Raw genomic sequence first — 12,943 nt, 5'->3', positions numbered from 1 at the left:
TCCTCATCTGATGATAAGAGAATTAGACTTGATGACCTCTAAGATCCTTTCTAAAATTTATGATCCTTACATTTCTGAATGGCAGAAGCTTATTTGCTTTTTAGAAAAAAAAATACACTGTCTAAGTGAGTCAGTGTTGTCGTCGTTCATTTGTTTCAGTCCCTTTGTGACCCCATTCGGGTTTTCTTTTTTTGGCAAAGATACTGGAGCGGTTTGCTGTCTCCTTCTCCAGCATATTTTACAGATGAGGAAACTGAGGCACACAGGGTTAAGCAACTTTCCCAGGGTCACATAGCTAGTGTCTGAGGCCAGGAATGAGAGTCTTCTTGATGTCAGGCCCAGCACTCTATCCGTTGCACCATTCAGCTGCCTGTGAACAAGTCAGTAATTCTGTGTGATTCTTTTCCAGATTATGCCTGTATAAATGTTTCTCTTTCAAAGATAACTTTTTTTAGGGGTTTGAACTATATTTAGGTCCGATTGCCTTCCAGAATTGTGATGGTAGAATGAAATAGTAGGTATGAAAGCAAGAATTTAATAAATTGTAAAGGGATATATAAAAATGTAAGCTATTGATTTTATTTTTATGGTGTAAAAGTGGATAGGAAACCAGCCTTGGCGTCAGAAGACCTGGATTCAAGTTCTGCCTTTGACACATACTGGCTAAGCAACCCAAGTAAACTAATTCACTTGTCTAAGCACCAGGCAACTTTTGCAGATTGTAAGTTGCAGAGCAGATGCAGATTGGCATTGGCAGAGGGAAACAAGGCAGAGGCAAATAGGTTTAGTCAAAAAAACAAAAACCAAATTGCTCCACGTTGTCTACAGACAACCAGAGTGTTTCTATCCAAGCCAACATTTAGACATGTCCCAGTTTGCTCCAAATATTTGTCATATGGAGTCCTAACATCTGACATTACTCCTCAACTCTACTGTGCTTTTAACTTAATGTGATATTAACATTGTGATAAAACCCTTCTCTCACCTGTGCCTTCCAGTTTTTTTTATGGAAAAAATAGTCTTCGAAGAAATGTAAAGGCTCCTTTTTCCTCAGCAACTCCAACCTCTGTAAATCTCTGAATGGCTTTCCCATAACTGGCCCATCCATATTTGGAAACAGTGGAAAGATGGGTATTTTAGCATATGGGCTGTCAGAGGGTGGGCTGCATCCTAAGAAATGTAAGAAGGAGATTGGTATGAATCACTGAAGGTGAAGAATAACCACATTAAACAGAGTTTATAGGAACCACTCCCCACCTCTGCAATATGGCAGGAAGACCCAGTGTCTACTACATTCATTTGGTACTCTAGAATCTGGGTCTCCTTCCAGTAGTATATTAAGATTGCAAGTCAAGCTCACAACATTGTAAGACATGTGATATCAGAAGACTCTCTGAATGGAAGAGGCCTGCCGTTGGGATTTGGCTTGGGGCCTACTCTTTATGAATCTGACCTTTAGGACAAATTCTTCCCTTAACCCCTGGTTAAGAACAGGTGACCCATCTTACTCTTGAGCTCTTCCAGGAATTTCAACAAATCCTTCTCGCTCATTATTGCAATGCGGGAGGCATCAGCAAAGGCAGCTGTGCTAGTTCCCTGTTGGGCAATTGACTCCCTCCTGGACTTTCGCCTCTTTTTTCCACCAGCATCATAGCGCCTCCACAGTGGCCTGCTGGCAGTCTCATGATATTTTTTGCGGTAATAACTGAAACACAGGAGATAATTCAGGACGGGTTCTAAGAAGAGGGGCAGCGGTCCACCTGTAAAAATAGCTGAGCTGTCAATTTAAGAATGTTAGATGCCAAGTTGTAATTTATTTTGGTAGTTAATGTTTGTTGAATAGAGTTGAATTGAATTCCCTTATCAATTTACATAGAATAAGCACAAAACCTCATCAAATCTTCTTATTCCTTTGCCTCCAAAGTCCTTAGCCCTTGCCCTTACATCTTAGCTTCTCCCCTCCCTTGCAAACAACATCTTCGTCATGCTGAAAATTATTGGTTGGGCACTCCTTAGTTCCACTGTGGTTCAGTGAGTGTAACACAGCTTCCTCTTTATCAACAAACCATTAGTGAGCACCAATGGGGTCCATGGTACTGTCCTAGATGCTTAGGTACATATGCTAATGAAAAAAAAAGTACATTCATAGAGTTACAGATCTAGAGCAGGGAGGGACCTCAGGCACCATCTGGTTCAACCCCTTTAATTGACAGAGGAGGCACAGGGAGGTTAGCTGACAATATCCTATGGGTAGGAACAGGCAGAGTTTTGAATACAGACCTTTTGACTTGAAAGCCAATGCTCTTTCTACTGTAATACCTATCTTGCCTCCCTCACTTTCCCCTCCTTGAAATCTTGATTGTACAGTTAGCCAGCTCCACGTTATGCTGTTCTCTGCCCTGGACTCTCTTTGCTTCTATATCTTGCCATCCCTTATCCTTTTCTAAACCCCAATCTGGATTACTCCTGCTAGCAGCCTTATCTGCTGCTGAATATTCCTGGAGGAAGTCACCAGCTAGCTGCTGCACATTTTCACCTTAATATTCCACAGGCATCTCATATTAAACATGTCTACAATGAAACTCATCTTTTTCCCCAAATCCTCTCCCTTCCTAATTTTACTAGTTCTGCTAGTGACCCCACCATTCTTCCAGTTACCTAGGTTTGCAATCTTTGAGTCATTCTCTACTCTTCCTTTCTCCTCAAATCTAATCAGATGCCAAATCTTGTCCTTTTATCTCCCTCATGTCTCTTGCCTTTCCCTCTTTTTCTCATTCATACAATTGACATGTTAGTTAAGGTTCTTATCACTTCTCACTTAAATTACTGCCTAGTTGGCTTCAAGTTTCTCCCCTCTTGTGATGGAATACTACTCTGTGCTATAAGAAATGAGGAGCAGATGGACTTCATAATAACCTGGAAAGTCTGTATGATCTGATGCTGAGTGAGGGGAGCAGAGCCAGGAGAATCTTGTACATGATTAAAGACATACGGTATCTCTGATGCCTAACTTTGGTAGACTTGGCTTTTCTCAGCAACGCAAAGTTCTAAGACAACTCCAAAAGGCTCATGATGGAAAAAGTGATGCACATCCAGAGAAAGAATTATGGAGTCTGAATGCAGATTGAAGCAAACTATTTGCTTTCTTTTTTTTTTGTTTGTTTCTGTTTCTGTTTTGTTTCTTCTTTCTCGTGGTTCATTCCGTGGTTATAGTTCTTCTTTACAACTTGACTATTGTGAAAATATGTTTAGTGTGAAGGTATATGTAGAATCTATATCGGATTGCGTGCCGTATTGGGTGGGGAGGGGGGAGGAAAATGAGGGGGAGAAAATTTGAAACTTAAAAACTTCAGGAACCGAATGTTGCAAACTAAAACTAAAAATAAATTAATTAATAAAAAAGGTACAACTTGAAAAAAAGTTTCTCCCCTTTCAAATCCATCCTTCAATATTTTACCAAAGCCCTGTTCTGACCATGTTACTTCTTTCCTCAAGAAACTTCGATGGGTCCTTATTGCATATAGCATAAAATACAAACTCTTCTTTATGGAATAAAGCCCTTCCTGTTTTAACTCCTACCTATCCTTCCAGATTTCATAATACTCCTTTCTTCTGCACCCTATGATCTAGCCAATCTGGCTTGGCTTGCTGTTCTGTGTACATAACATTCCATTTCTCACTTCCATAGCTTATGTTCAGACTATCTCCAGTGCCTGGAAGACTTTCTCCTCACCTCCAACTCAGACTCTCTAGGTGCTTTTAAGGGCTTAACTCCAGTGCCATCTAATTGGTCTGTATGTCTCTAGTTTCTGCCTGTGGCTTATACATTGCTACCAGATTTTTTATTGGATCTTTTATCCCATTGGCATAGGGAACTACTGCTGAGAGAATTCCCTCTATCAGTACTGATTGTTACATGTTCTGTAACTGGTGGTTTTAGAGAGTTTCCTGGAGATAGTTAGAGGTTAAGTGAGAGGTTAATTGATTTGTTCAGGTTCATACTGTTAGTATTTGTTAGAGGAGGGATTTGAACTTAGCTCTTCCCAATTCGAAGAAAGTTGGGTCTCTATATTATGCTGACTCTTCCTATAACCACCAGATTAATCTTCCTAAAATATTTTAACCTCCTCCACCCCCATCCCACCTCTATTTTCTTAGACGTACAGCTCTAGGGTTGGGTTATAACCAGATCGGTTGCAGGGATGCATTTCTGCATTTTCCAGGTGCCTTTTCCTCCATATTTTATGTCAACTTCTGGGTCCTGTGTTTATAAGGAAGTGGTAGTCTTGTCCCTGTGTTACTTCAAGAGTTTTTCCCAAGAAAGAAATTCTTTCCCCCTGGGCACTCACCATACTATGTCTACCATACACTTCCTGGGAAGTGCTGAAGTTTCTACCAGCTTTGACAGCATTTCAAACAGCAGGATCCCCGTAGAATCAACAAGATCCGCGTTGGGGTCAGTTTCTGGGACTGAGGAGAAAAGAGAGACTTCAGAGTGCATTCTTTACTAACCATTTACCTTGAATAATTTCAGCAGTTTCATTTAGTAAAGAAATTATCGGCCATAAACATAGGAGGCAACGAAGTTTAGCAGAAAGAGCCCTGGATGTATCTTACTTATCGCTTATGTGATCATGGGCAAATCACTTCCCATCTCAGTTTCATTTTTCTCCTTTGTAAAATGAAATGGTTGGATTAGGTGATTTCTGAGATCCTCTTGAGACTACTCTGATGTTTTGCGGTTCTGTGGTTCTAACTGCAACTACAACCAAGTGACTCATTCATTAATATGAAAGGAAGTGATTAAAAAGGATCACATTGAGCATTTTCTCTAATTGGAGAGTAGTTTCACTTGACCTAATGTAAAGTCTGAGTTATAAAACATCTTTAATAAAACATCTTTTAATTTGATTTAAAACCTCTTTAATGATGTTTAATATAAAACATCAATGCAGAATGAAGAACTAGGAGAACAATATACACAATGATTTAAAAACTGTAAATAAAAGCCACATAAAAAGGCAATTAAATTCAGAATAAGTGCAATGACCATTACTGAATCCAGAGGCCATGTGACTGACTACAAGTGCTGAATGTGGCACAGGAAGATAAATTCAGATGTTTTATTGATTGGATTTGCTTGATTGTTATTCTTACAAAGGACAGTTCAGAAAAGTCATGGGTAAAAGGGAAGTGGTTGTTGTGTGAAAAAACAAAAAGGCATCAGGAACATTTAAATAAAATGAAATATAGTTCTATTACTGTCTTCAATTTCCAAGTAAATACTGATGTTGACAAGGACAGAAAAGATAGACACTAAACTACATATCTCAAGGGATATCATGTTGCTTCAACAAAAAGAAGAATCATTTGTGATTAATGTGTCCACGTGTCCGTTGTTGGAGTGTAAATGATGCTGTTAAAATAGTACTTGAAATGTTTCCTGTTTGTACGGTAGGCCGATCCCATCTTCTGATGGGCTTACAAAATCTGTTCATTTTCAGATGTGTTCATCTGTAAGTCACCAATTTGGAATGGGGACACTCATTATCTTAGAAACAACCTTAAACTTATTTTTAGGTTCCCAGGTCATCATCCCTTAAAAGCCTATTTGACTTAAAAGGTATCTGTGGTATTTATAGAAAAACTATTTCAACTAACTTAACCACCATTTAAACTAAACCTTTCAACTGCGGGAAAAATTCATTTCTCTGAGAATGTGTTGGAATGAGGGAGGAGAAGGATTGGTCTTAACAGCTGCTGTATCATCAGTTTGGGAGGTGGATAATTTTCTGTCCTCTACATTTGCAAAAGAGAAAGCTTTGTTCTTTCTTTTTTATGGGAGGGGGAATAGGTTCAGCATAAGAGAAGACACCTCTTGAGGTCAAATAATACCAAATAATACCTAACTCAGGTGATAAGAGTTTGGGGCTGCAGACTCACACTTCTCCAATACTAATTCCTATGAGAGTGTCAGTTGGATGACATACTTAATCTGCTTAGCCATTTCAATGGCAAAAGTATCACAGCCCAGTCAATGCATTCTAAATGAGTCCCAGTACAATTTTAGTGTCTATTGTCAGCTCTCTTCCCATTGGTTGAGTAGCACTTTCACTCACCAACAGCTTGGATAAAGCGATCATCATCTGTTAAAACAGTGAGAAAGTCTGAAAAATTCAGCTTTCCATCTCCTGCAATAGAAATCTGGGGATTAGCAAAAGCATACAAAGAATTTTAAACTCAACAGTACAATGATAAGCTGTTTAGAGTACTAGACTTGGACCAAACATAAGTTGAATTTTTTTGGTCTCAGCTCTTAGTACTTTATGCCGTACAGGTAGCAGCTAAGTGGTGCCATGGGACACAGAGCATACAGACTGCTAGGCCTGGAATCAGGAAGAAGTGAGTTCAAATATGGCCTCAGGCACTTTCTAGCTGTGTGATCTTGGGCAAATCACTTAACCTCTGTCTGCCTCAGTTTCCTTAACTCTAAAAAGAGAATAATAATAGCACCTACCCTCCTCCCAGGGTTCTTGGGAGGACTAAATAAAATAAAAATCATAAAGGGCTTGGTACAGTTCTGGCACATAACAGGTGCTTAATAAATAACATTTCCTCCCTCTCTTTCTTCCTCCCTCCCTTCTTTCTTTCCTTATAACCTTAGATAAGTTCCTTAATCCTTGTCTCAGTTTCCCCTTTGTAATATTTAACAGAGATGAATTCCTGTATTTATCTTTTAAAATTTACAGGTACAAGGCTGGGGGAGATCCAGCTGGATCTGACCTCTTAGAGGACTAGTAAATTGCAAACTCAAATACGAGTCAGCAGTGCGACGCGGCAGCACCTGGCATACCACTTAGCAGAGGGCAGGAGCTTGGGAAATGTTTATTGAACTGAAAAAAAAAAGGCAATGTGGTTTCATGCTGCATTAATGGAGGACCATAATAACTCACGTGTATATACACTTTAAGGTTTACAAAGCAATTTATGCATATTATTTATATTATTTCATCTGAGCCTCCTCACAACCCTGTAAGGCACATGTTACTGTTATTCTCATTTTATAGATGAGGAAATCGAAGCTAAGGGAGGGTTATAATGTGCTAATGTGCCTGAGGTAGGACTTGAATTCAGGTCTTCCTGACTTCCAAGTCCAATGCTCTGTCCACTGTGCTACTTAGCAACTCCCATAGAACTATCCAGAAAAAGAGAGGTGATATGGTGTACTCTCTTAATCAAGACCTACAGAAATATGTTCAGTTCTAGGCTACTGGATGGCACAGTAGATAGAGGGCTGGACCTGGAGTCAGGGAGACCTGAGTTCAAATGAAGTCTCAAATACTCACTAGCTGTGTGATCTTGGGGAAGCCACTTAACCTCTGTTTATCTCAGTTCCCTCAACTGTAAAATGGGGATAACAATCGCACCTACCTTCAAGAGTTGTGAGGATCACATGAAATTTTTTAACAAACTTCTGGTACATAGTAGGTGCTATATAAATGCTGTTATTATTATCATTATCAGCCACGTTTTTGAAGAAACATCGGCAAACTGGATTATACTCAAAGGAGGATCACCAAGATGGTAAATAGAATAGAAGCCATCTCAAATGAGATAAAGTGAAGAAAATGGGGATGTTTTCAGCCTAGAACGGATATGATAGCAGTTTAAAAATTTTTAAAGTGCTGTCATAGAAGATTAGATGTCTTCTTGTTTGTGTGTGTGTGTGTGTGTGTGTGTGTGTACCGACATATATAACATTTAAATATATATAACCTATTTATAATATAATGTTAGTATATAATATATAATTTTACAGTATATAATGTAATATACATACGTACACATGCACACGTACACACATATACACAGAGTCAAACTTCTGCTTAAATGTTGGGAATTTTCCTTGTTGGAGGCTCAAAACAAATGTGGTTGTACTCCTGATTTTTATTTGCTATAAACTCCCTAAGGCAGCAGGAGGAGGGAACCACATGGAGCTGAGGGGCCATTTTATTACTCCTAGGCTTGAAATAAGCTTATTATTGTAACTGCCACCACCACCACCACCACCACCATAATCACTACCACTACCACTACCACTATCACCACTACTACTACCACCACCACTAATCAATTTAGGCACTCAGAGAAGCTAAAGAAACACATTAGAAGGTTTTATCAAGGACATATAATTAGAAGTTTAAGTACTTACTGTCAATATCAGCAAACTCAAGTTCTTCCTGGATTTCTTGGTTTGTTAGCTCAATCCCCAATTTAGCTGCAGAGGTCTGTAATCCATGTGTATCAATGCAGCCACTTTCATCCTTCTCAAAACACTCATAGGCATCCAGGAATGCTACAGACATGGAATCAATCCAGCGGTTAGTTGGACTGGGCAACTAGTCAAGCAGAAAGGACGTTATATGCTTTTTAAAGTCAAATGTCCTAGTTGATGCTAATGTAATTAAGCCAGACAATATAAGCACAGCTGGTTCGAAATTGTGTTCTGAAGTGTTGAAGAAAACCCATTAACAGGAAGAGGACAAAATGTCCTTCCCGGAGATTTGAAGTGATTCATGAACCTAAAATTGGAATGAGCTGCAATCCCTGGCTGAAAACCAAACCAAACACCAGTTTTTTGTTTTTTTTTTTTAAGTAAAGGGAACCAAATGTCCATCCCGCTCCCAAATACTACCCACCACCAAAAGAAGTACCCAGCTAACTGGTTCAAACTAAAATCAGCCCTATATATTTTCTCAAATTGCAGAATGGGAACAATAGTAGATGATCATATTCTCTAAACCTTCCTGGAAACAGGAATTTTATTTAAGCTCAAGTGTTTACTTAAACTCAACCTTTATTTAAATTCATGCTCCTGGTTTATAGCCACATTCATATGCCTTGAAGATAAAGATGACTTTACATTTAAATGATGTACCCTATTCCCCTTAGAAACATTGCTATCAGTCTGACACAGTTTTATAATCTGCTTCTTCTCTAAGAGACAACCTAGGACTTTACACATATTTATACAACAATCCCACTTGATTTCACTGGTTAGCATTTGCCCCATATATCTGCCCTTCTTTTAGAAATATACACATGTGTGTATATATAAAAAACCATATATACATATATGTATATACAAACATATGTGTGGGTGTATATATACATATATACACACACACACACACATAAATACATATTTTAAAGTTTGGACCTTTATGATTTCTCATCATGGAATGAAGGTAATCCTGGGTCCCTTAAGGCTAGGCCAAGGAATGCAAGCTATAGCAAGGCCTTTTGTTTTGTTGTTATTCAGTTGGGTCTGATTCTTCATGACGCCCTTTGGGTTTTTCTTGGCAAGGATACTGGAGTGGTTTGCTATTTCTTTCTCTAACTCATTTTATAGATGAGGAAACCAAGGGAACAGGGTTAATGGACTTGCCCTGGGTCATATAGCTAGTAGGTGTCTGAGGCCAGATTTGAACTCAGGGAGATGAGCCTTCTTAACTCCAGGCACTGCATTCTATCCACTGTGCCACCTAGCTGCTGGTAGCAGGGCCCACTGAAGTGCAAAGGCTTTGAGTACAAGGCTAGTCTATCATCTTCAAAGTTCAAAGGGACTCACTGACAAGCTGGTTACTAGGTGACAACATTTTTTTCTACAATAATTCTTGAAGACCATTTATTAAAGTGTAGATGGATTGCAGTCTATGCCAATGGTGGAAGTATTTACAGGGTAAAATCATGGGTCTTTTGAAATATTGAAGTACCTAAAGGGATATTCTATTTTATTTCTTTTGTTTTCTTCTTCACTCATGCAATAAGCCTGTTTTTCCTTATGGACTACATCCCCTAGAAGACTTTAAAAGCATGATTGAGTATATAAATTCTAAAGATTTTCCCAGGGTCTCATAGATGCCTGGGCACCAGATTTTCAAGGTGAAGATGACACACAAAAATATGGCGGGGTGGTAGCCACAGGGAAGGGCTCTCTTCATGCTCTAGCCTACCTCTGCCTTGGGTGAAGATACTTCTCATGTTCCTAACAAAGCCTCCATCAGGTATGAGCAGCAGAGCAAATGGGGTACCCGTAGGCTAAGCCAGTACCTCAGAGAGGCAGCAGGGAGTAGCATACAAATTTCTGTCAGAATTAAGAGCAACAAACAAGAAATCTAGCCCCCAGCCAATATGAGTGACTCAAATCCATCCTCTTCCCTGAGCTATGAGAGTCAGGAGGTTTATTTAAACATCTGAACACTGTATTTATTTTAACCTTGAAGTAGAAGGCAAGAAATAGTGAAGATCTAGCCCAGTAGGCGTGAGATGAACTGAGAGAATTGTTGATTTGCACTTTGTACCATTCTCTTATCTAATCTGATTAAATTACTTATCAAGTTTCCAGCAATAGGGCTATTATATCACTCCCTCTCTTTACTGGCCCCCCCATGTTACTGATTTGTCTAAAAATAGGAAAATACTCTATTTTTGACATCAAATGATATCCTAGAATATTTCTTGGAAAAACAGCAAATATTTTAAGGACCTCATTTTTGGGGATGGTTAAACTCTAATTACATTACCTTCTAGTTGTCCTTGAGTTAATCGCTCTTTGTGTTTAACATGATCCTGAAGAATGCCTTGGAAATCTTTACCCCTGTGTAGAGATATAGTGAGAGATTAAAAACAAACTAGAAACTAGAGGATATTAGTTGCCCTCACCAGTTTAGTTTGTGGGAATGAAAGAAACCATTAAGCAGGATTAGTTTTTTTTTTTCCCCAGGGTCAGATTATGCAGGTCCCTAGCCTATTGTCTACACAGGATGGGAAGGGAGGGAGTACACAGATGCCTGGCCACAGGCTGAAGGTAGAATGCATTCAACTGTGGCCCCCAATTGATGTTTCCAGCTTCAGGGAGATCCATGTTGTGTCAGTAACAGAAATAAAGGTGGGTAGGTCTTCAAACTGGGGGGGGGGGGGAGAGAAACTTTATTGCCATGAACAGTACTCTGTGCGTTGTGCTCTCCCTACACTCACATGATAGCTTTGAAGAGTGTAAAAGATTGAGGAACTCAAAGGGAATAATGTCACTAGATGCTGCTGGCAGATATGAGTAACATCCCTCCCCATTTACCCAAGGAGGAAGTTTGGTACCTTGGAAAGGAGGCTTGATTTGGAATCAGAGGACACAAGTTCAAATTCTTACTCTTGTCACTTGATACCTGACCTTGACCATGGGCAAGTCATGGCAAGTCACTAAGCCTCAGTTATTCATCTCTAAAATGAGAAGTTGGACTAGGTGGTCTTTAAGGTCCCTTCCAGCTCTAAAATGTAGTATCTTAACATAATGTTTTAACTAGTAAGGCAAATGAGCGTTGCCTTCTTTGTGAACATGTTTAAGTGTGATGTACCTGGTAGTTGTAGCAATCCCATGTGACTCTACTTTAGTAGGACTGTGGCTAGAGAAGAATTGTCGTTGTTATATTCTGGCTCTAGTAAACCTCTAGGTCAGGAGATAGGCATAGTTAAATATTATTGCCAGATGACTCTAAGGGAGCAACCTAATTGCTGCATTGTAGAAATGTTATCCTGGGAGGAACACTTTTACAGCTGATCAATATGCTGATACCACACCAGCATATCTGCTCTCCGGATGTCATATGGCCATATGGACTGCATTATAGTGGCTGAGTGGGCCGTATGAATTCTCTTACAGGGGTAGGAACCTACTTTGGTTCAGTTCCACAGATCTTAGAAAATACTCAGTGAAAAGAGAGAAAAAGTGAGTGCAGCTAGAACACCATATAGAATATGTTCTTGCTTCTCTCATGGGACTTTTGATAAGCTTAGATGGAGAAAGTAGAAGCAAGTCTTGAGATGTCATCCCCTTAGAAGTTTATCAGGACAGACTCATTACTGGATGTGGAATAACAAGACAAATGATGAGAATCCTTAAGAGTTTTGGGCATTATTTATAGTTATCATCTTTTTCAACATGATCATTTATTGAGCTTGAAAGTAATAAAACAAGATGGTGAGAGCTCAAATAAATTGTCCACCAATTTAACTGTACTGAGGCAAGATGCGAAGCCATTGTCATAAATGAATGTCTGGCAGTCTGAGTATTCCAAAGAAATAAATGCCTTAAAGCTATAATCAAAGGAGCAAAAATTTGAGATGGAACAAGGAGCACTTTTGAGCTGTTGTTAAAAGGAGTCTGCAGCCACTGAGAAATTATTCTTCTAGAATAGTTTGGAAAAATTGGTATGGATTTTGAACCCAGCCTTCTTTGTCTTTATCTTTGTTCAACTATACCATGTAGTTATATTTCCTTTATTAGTCAACCAGTAATTGAAAGTCTTCAGTATGAGAATCAATTCCAAACCCCAATATAGCTTCTAGTGAATGCTTTCATACAAACAATTTTTAGTCTTGTTGCATATAGCATGACATGGAAGTACGATTTCCCCACAAAACCCTATAATTTATGGTGCTGATGGGTCATCATCATTATCATCATCATCACCACCACCATCATCATTGACTTACAGGTTATGAATGGCTTAGATTCTTTAGGCAGTTTCTCCTCTGGCTATGTGACTTTCCCATGTCCAGGTCAAGATATGAGCCAATCTGAGTTCCCATAGATTTTGGATAACCTGAGAAAATGGGTCAGAGAGGTCTTCTAACATTATGACTTCCAGGGGAGGTTGTATCCTAGGATCTGTGATCTGAAGTGGCAGATACCTCACGACACTTGCATGTAAGACTGCTCTTTTGCTAATTAGACACCTAGACTTAGATTTAGCTGAGTGGTGTAGAAAATAGAGCACTGGATTTGGAGATAGTAAGATCTGAGTTTGAATCCTACAGCAGAAACTTCTAGTTGTGTGACCTTGGGTAAATCATTTATCTCTCTGGGCTTCCATTTCCTTATCTG

At 39.2% G+C, this 12,943-nt stretch overlaps 1 protein-coding gene across 1 annotated transcript in view; it reads right to left on the bottom strand.

Moving 5' to 3' along the window:
• Positions 1-12,943, bottom strand: part of EFCAB3 (EF-hand calcium binding domain 3) — a 37,424-nt gene that overhangs the window by 4,292 nt on the left and 20,189 nt on the right. The window contains exons 5-10 of the mRNA XM_036755640.1: positions 10,587-10,660; positions 8,213-8,356; positions 6,120-6,191; positions 4,350-4,470; positions 1,509-1,705; positions 986-1,170 (exon numbers count right to left, since the gene is read on the bottom strand). Of these exons, the coding sequence (XP_036611535.1) occupies positions 986-1,170; positions 1,509-1,705; positions 4,350-4,470; positions 6,120-6,191; positions 8,213-8,356; positions 10,587-10,660 (793 nt within the window). The remainder of the gene's footprint in view (positions 1-985; positions 1,171-1,508; positions 1,706-4,349; positions 4,471-6,119; positions 6,192-8,212; positions 8,357-10,586; positions 10,661-12,943) is intronic.

Source organism: Trichosurus vulpecula, chromosome 4, assembly GCF_011100635.1.
Source record: "Trichosurus vulpecula isolate mTriVul1 chromosome 4, mTriVul1.pri, whole genome shotgun sequence".
In the NCBI taxonomy this organism is placed as follows: domain Eukaryota; kingdom Metazoa; phylum Chordata; class Mammalia; order Diprotodontia; family Phalangeridae; genus Trichosurus; species Trichosurus vulpecula.
This window is presented reverse-complemented; position numbering and strand designations above follow the sequence as displayed.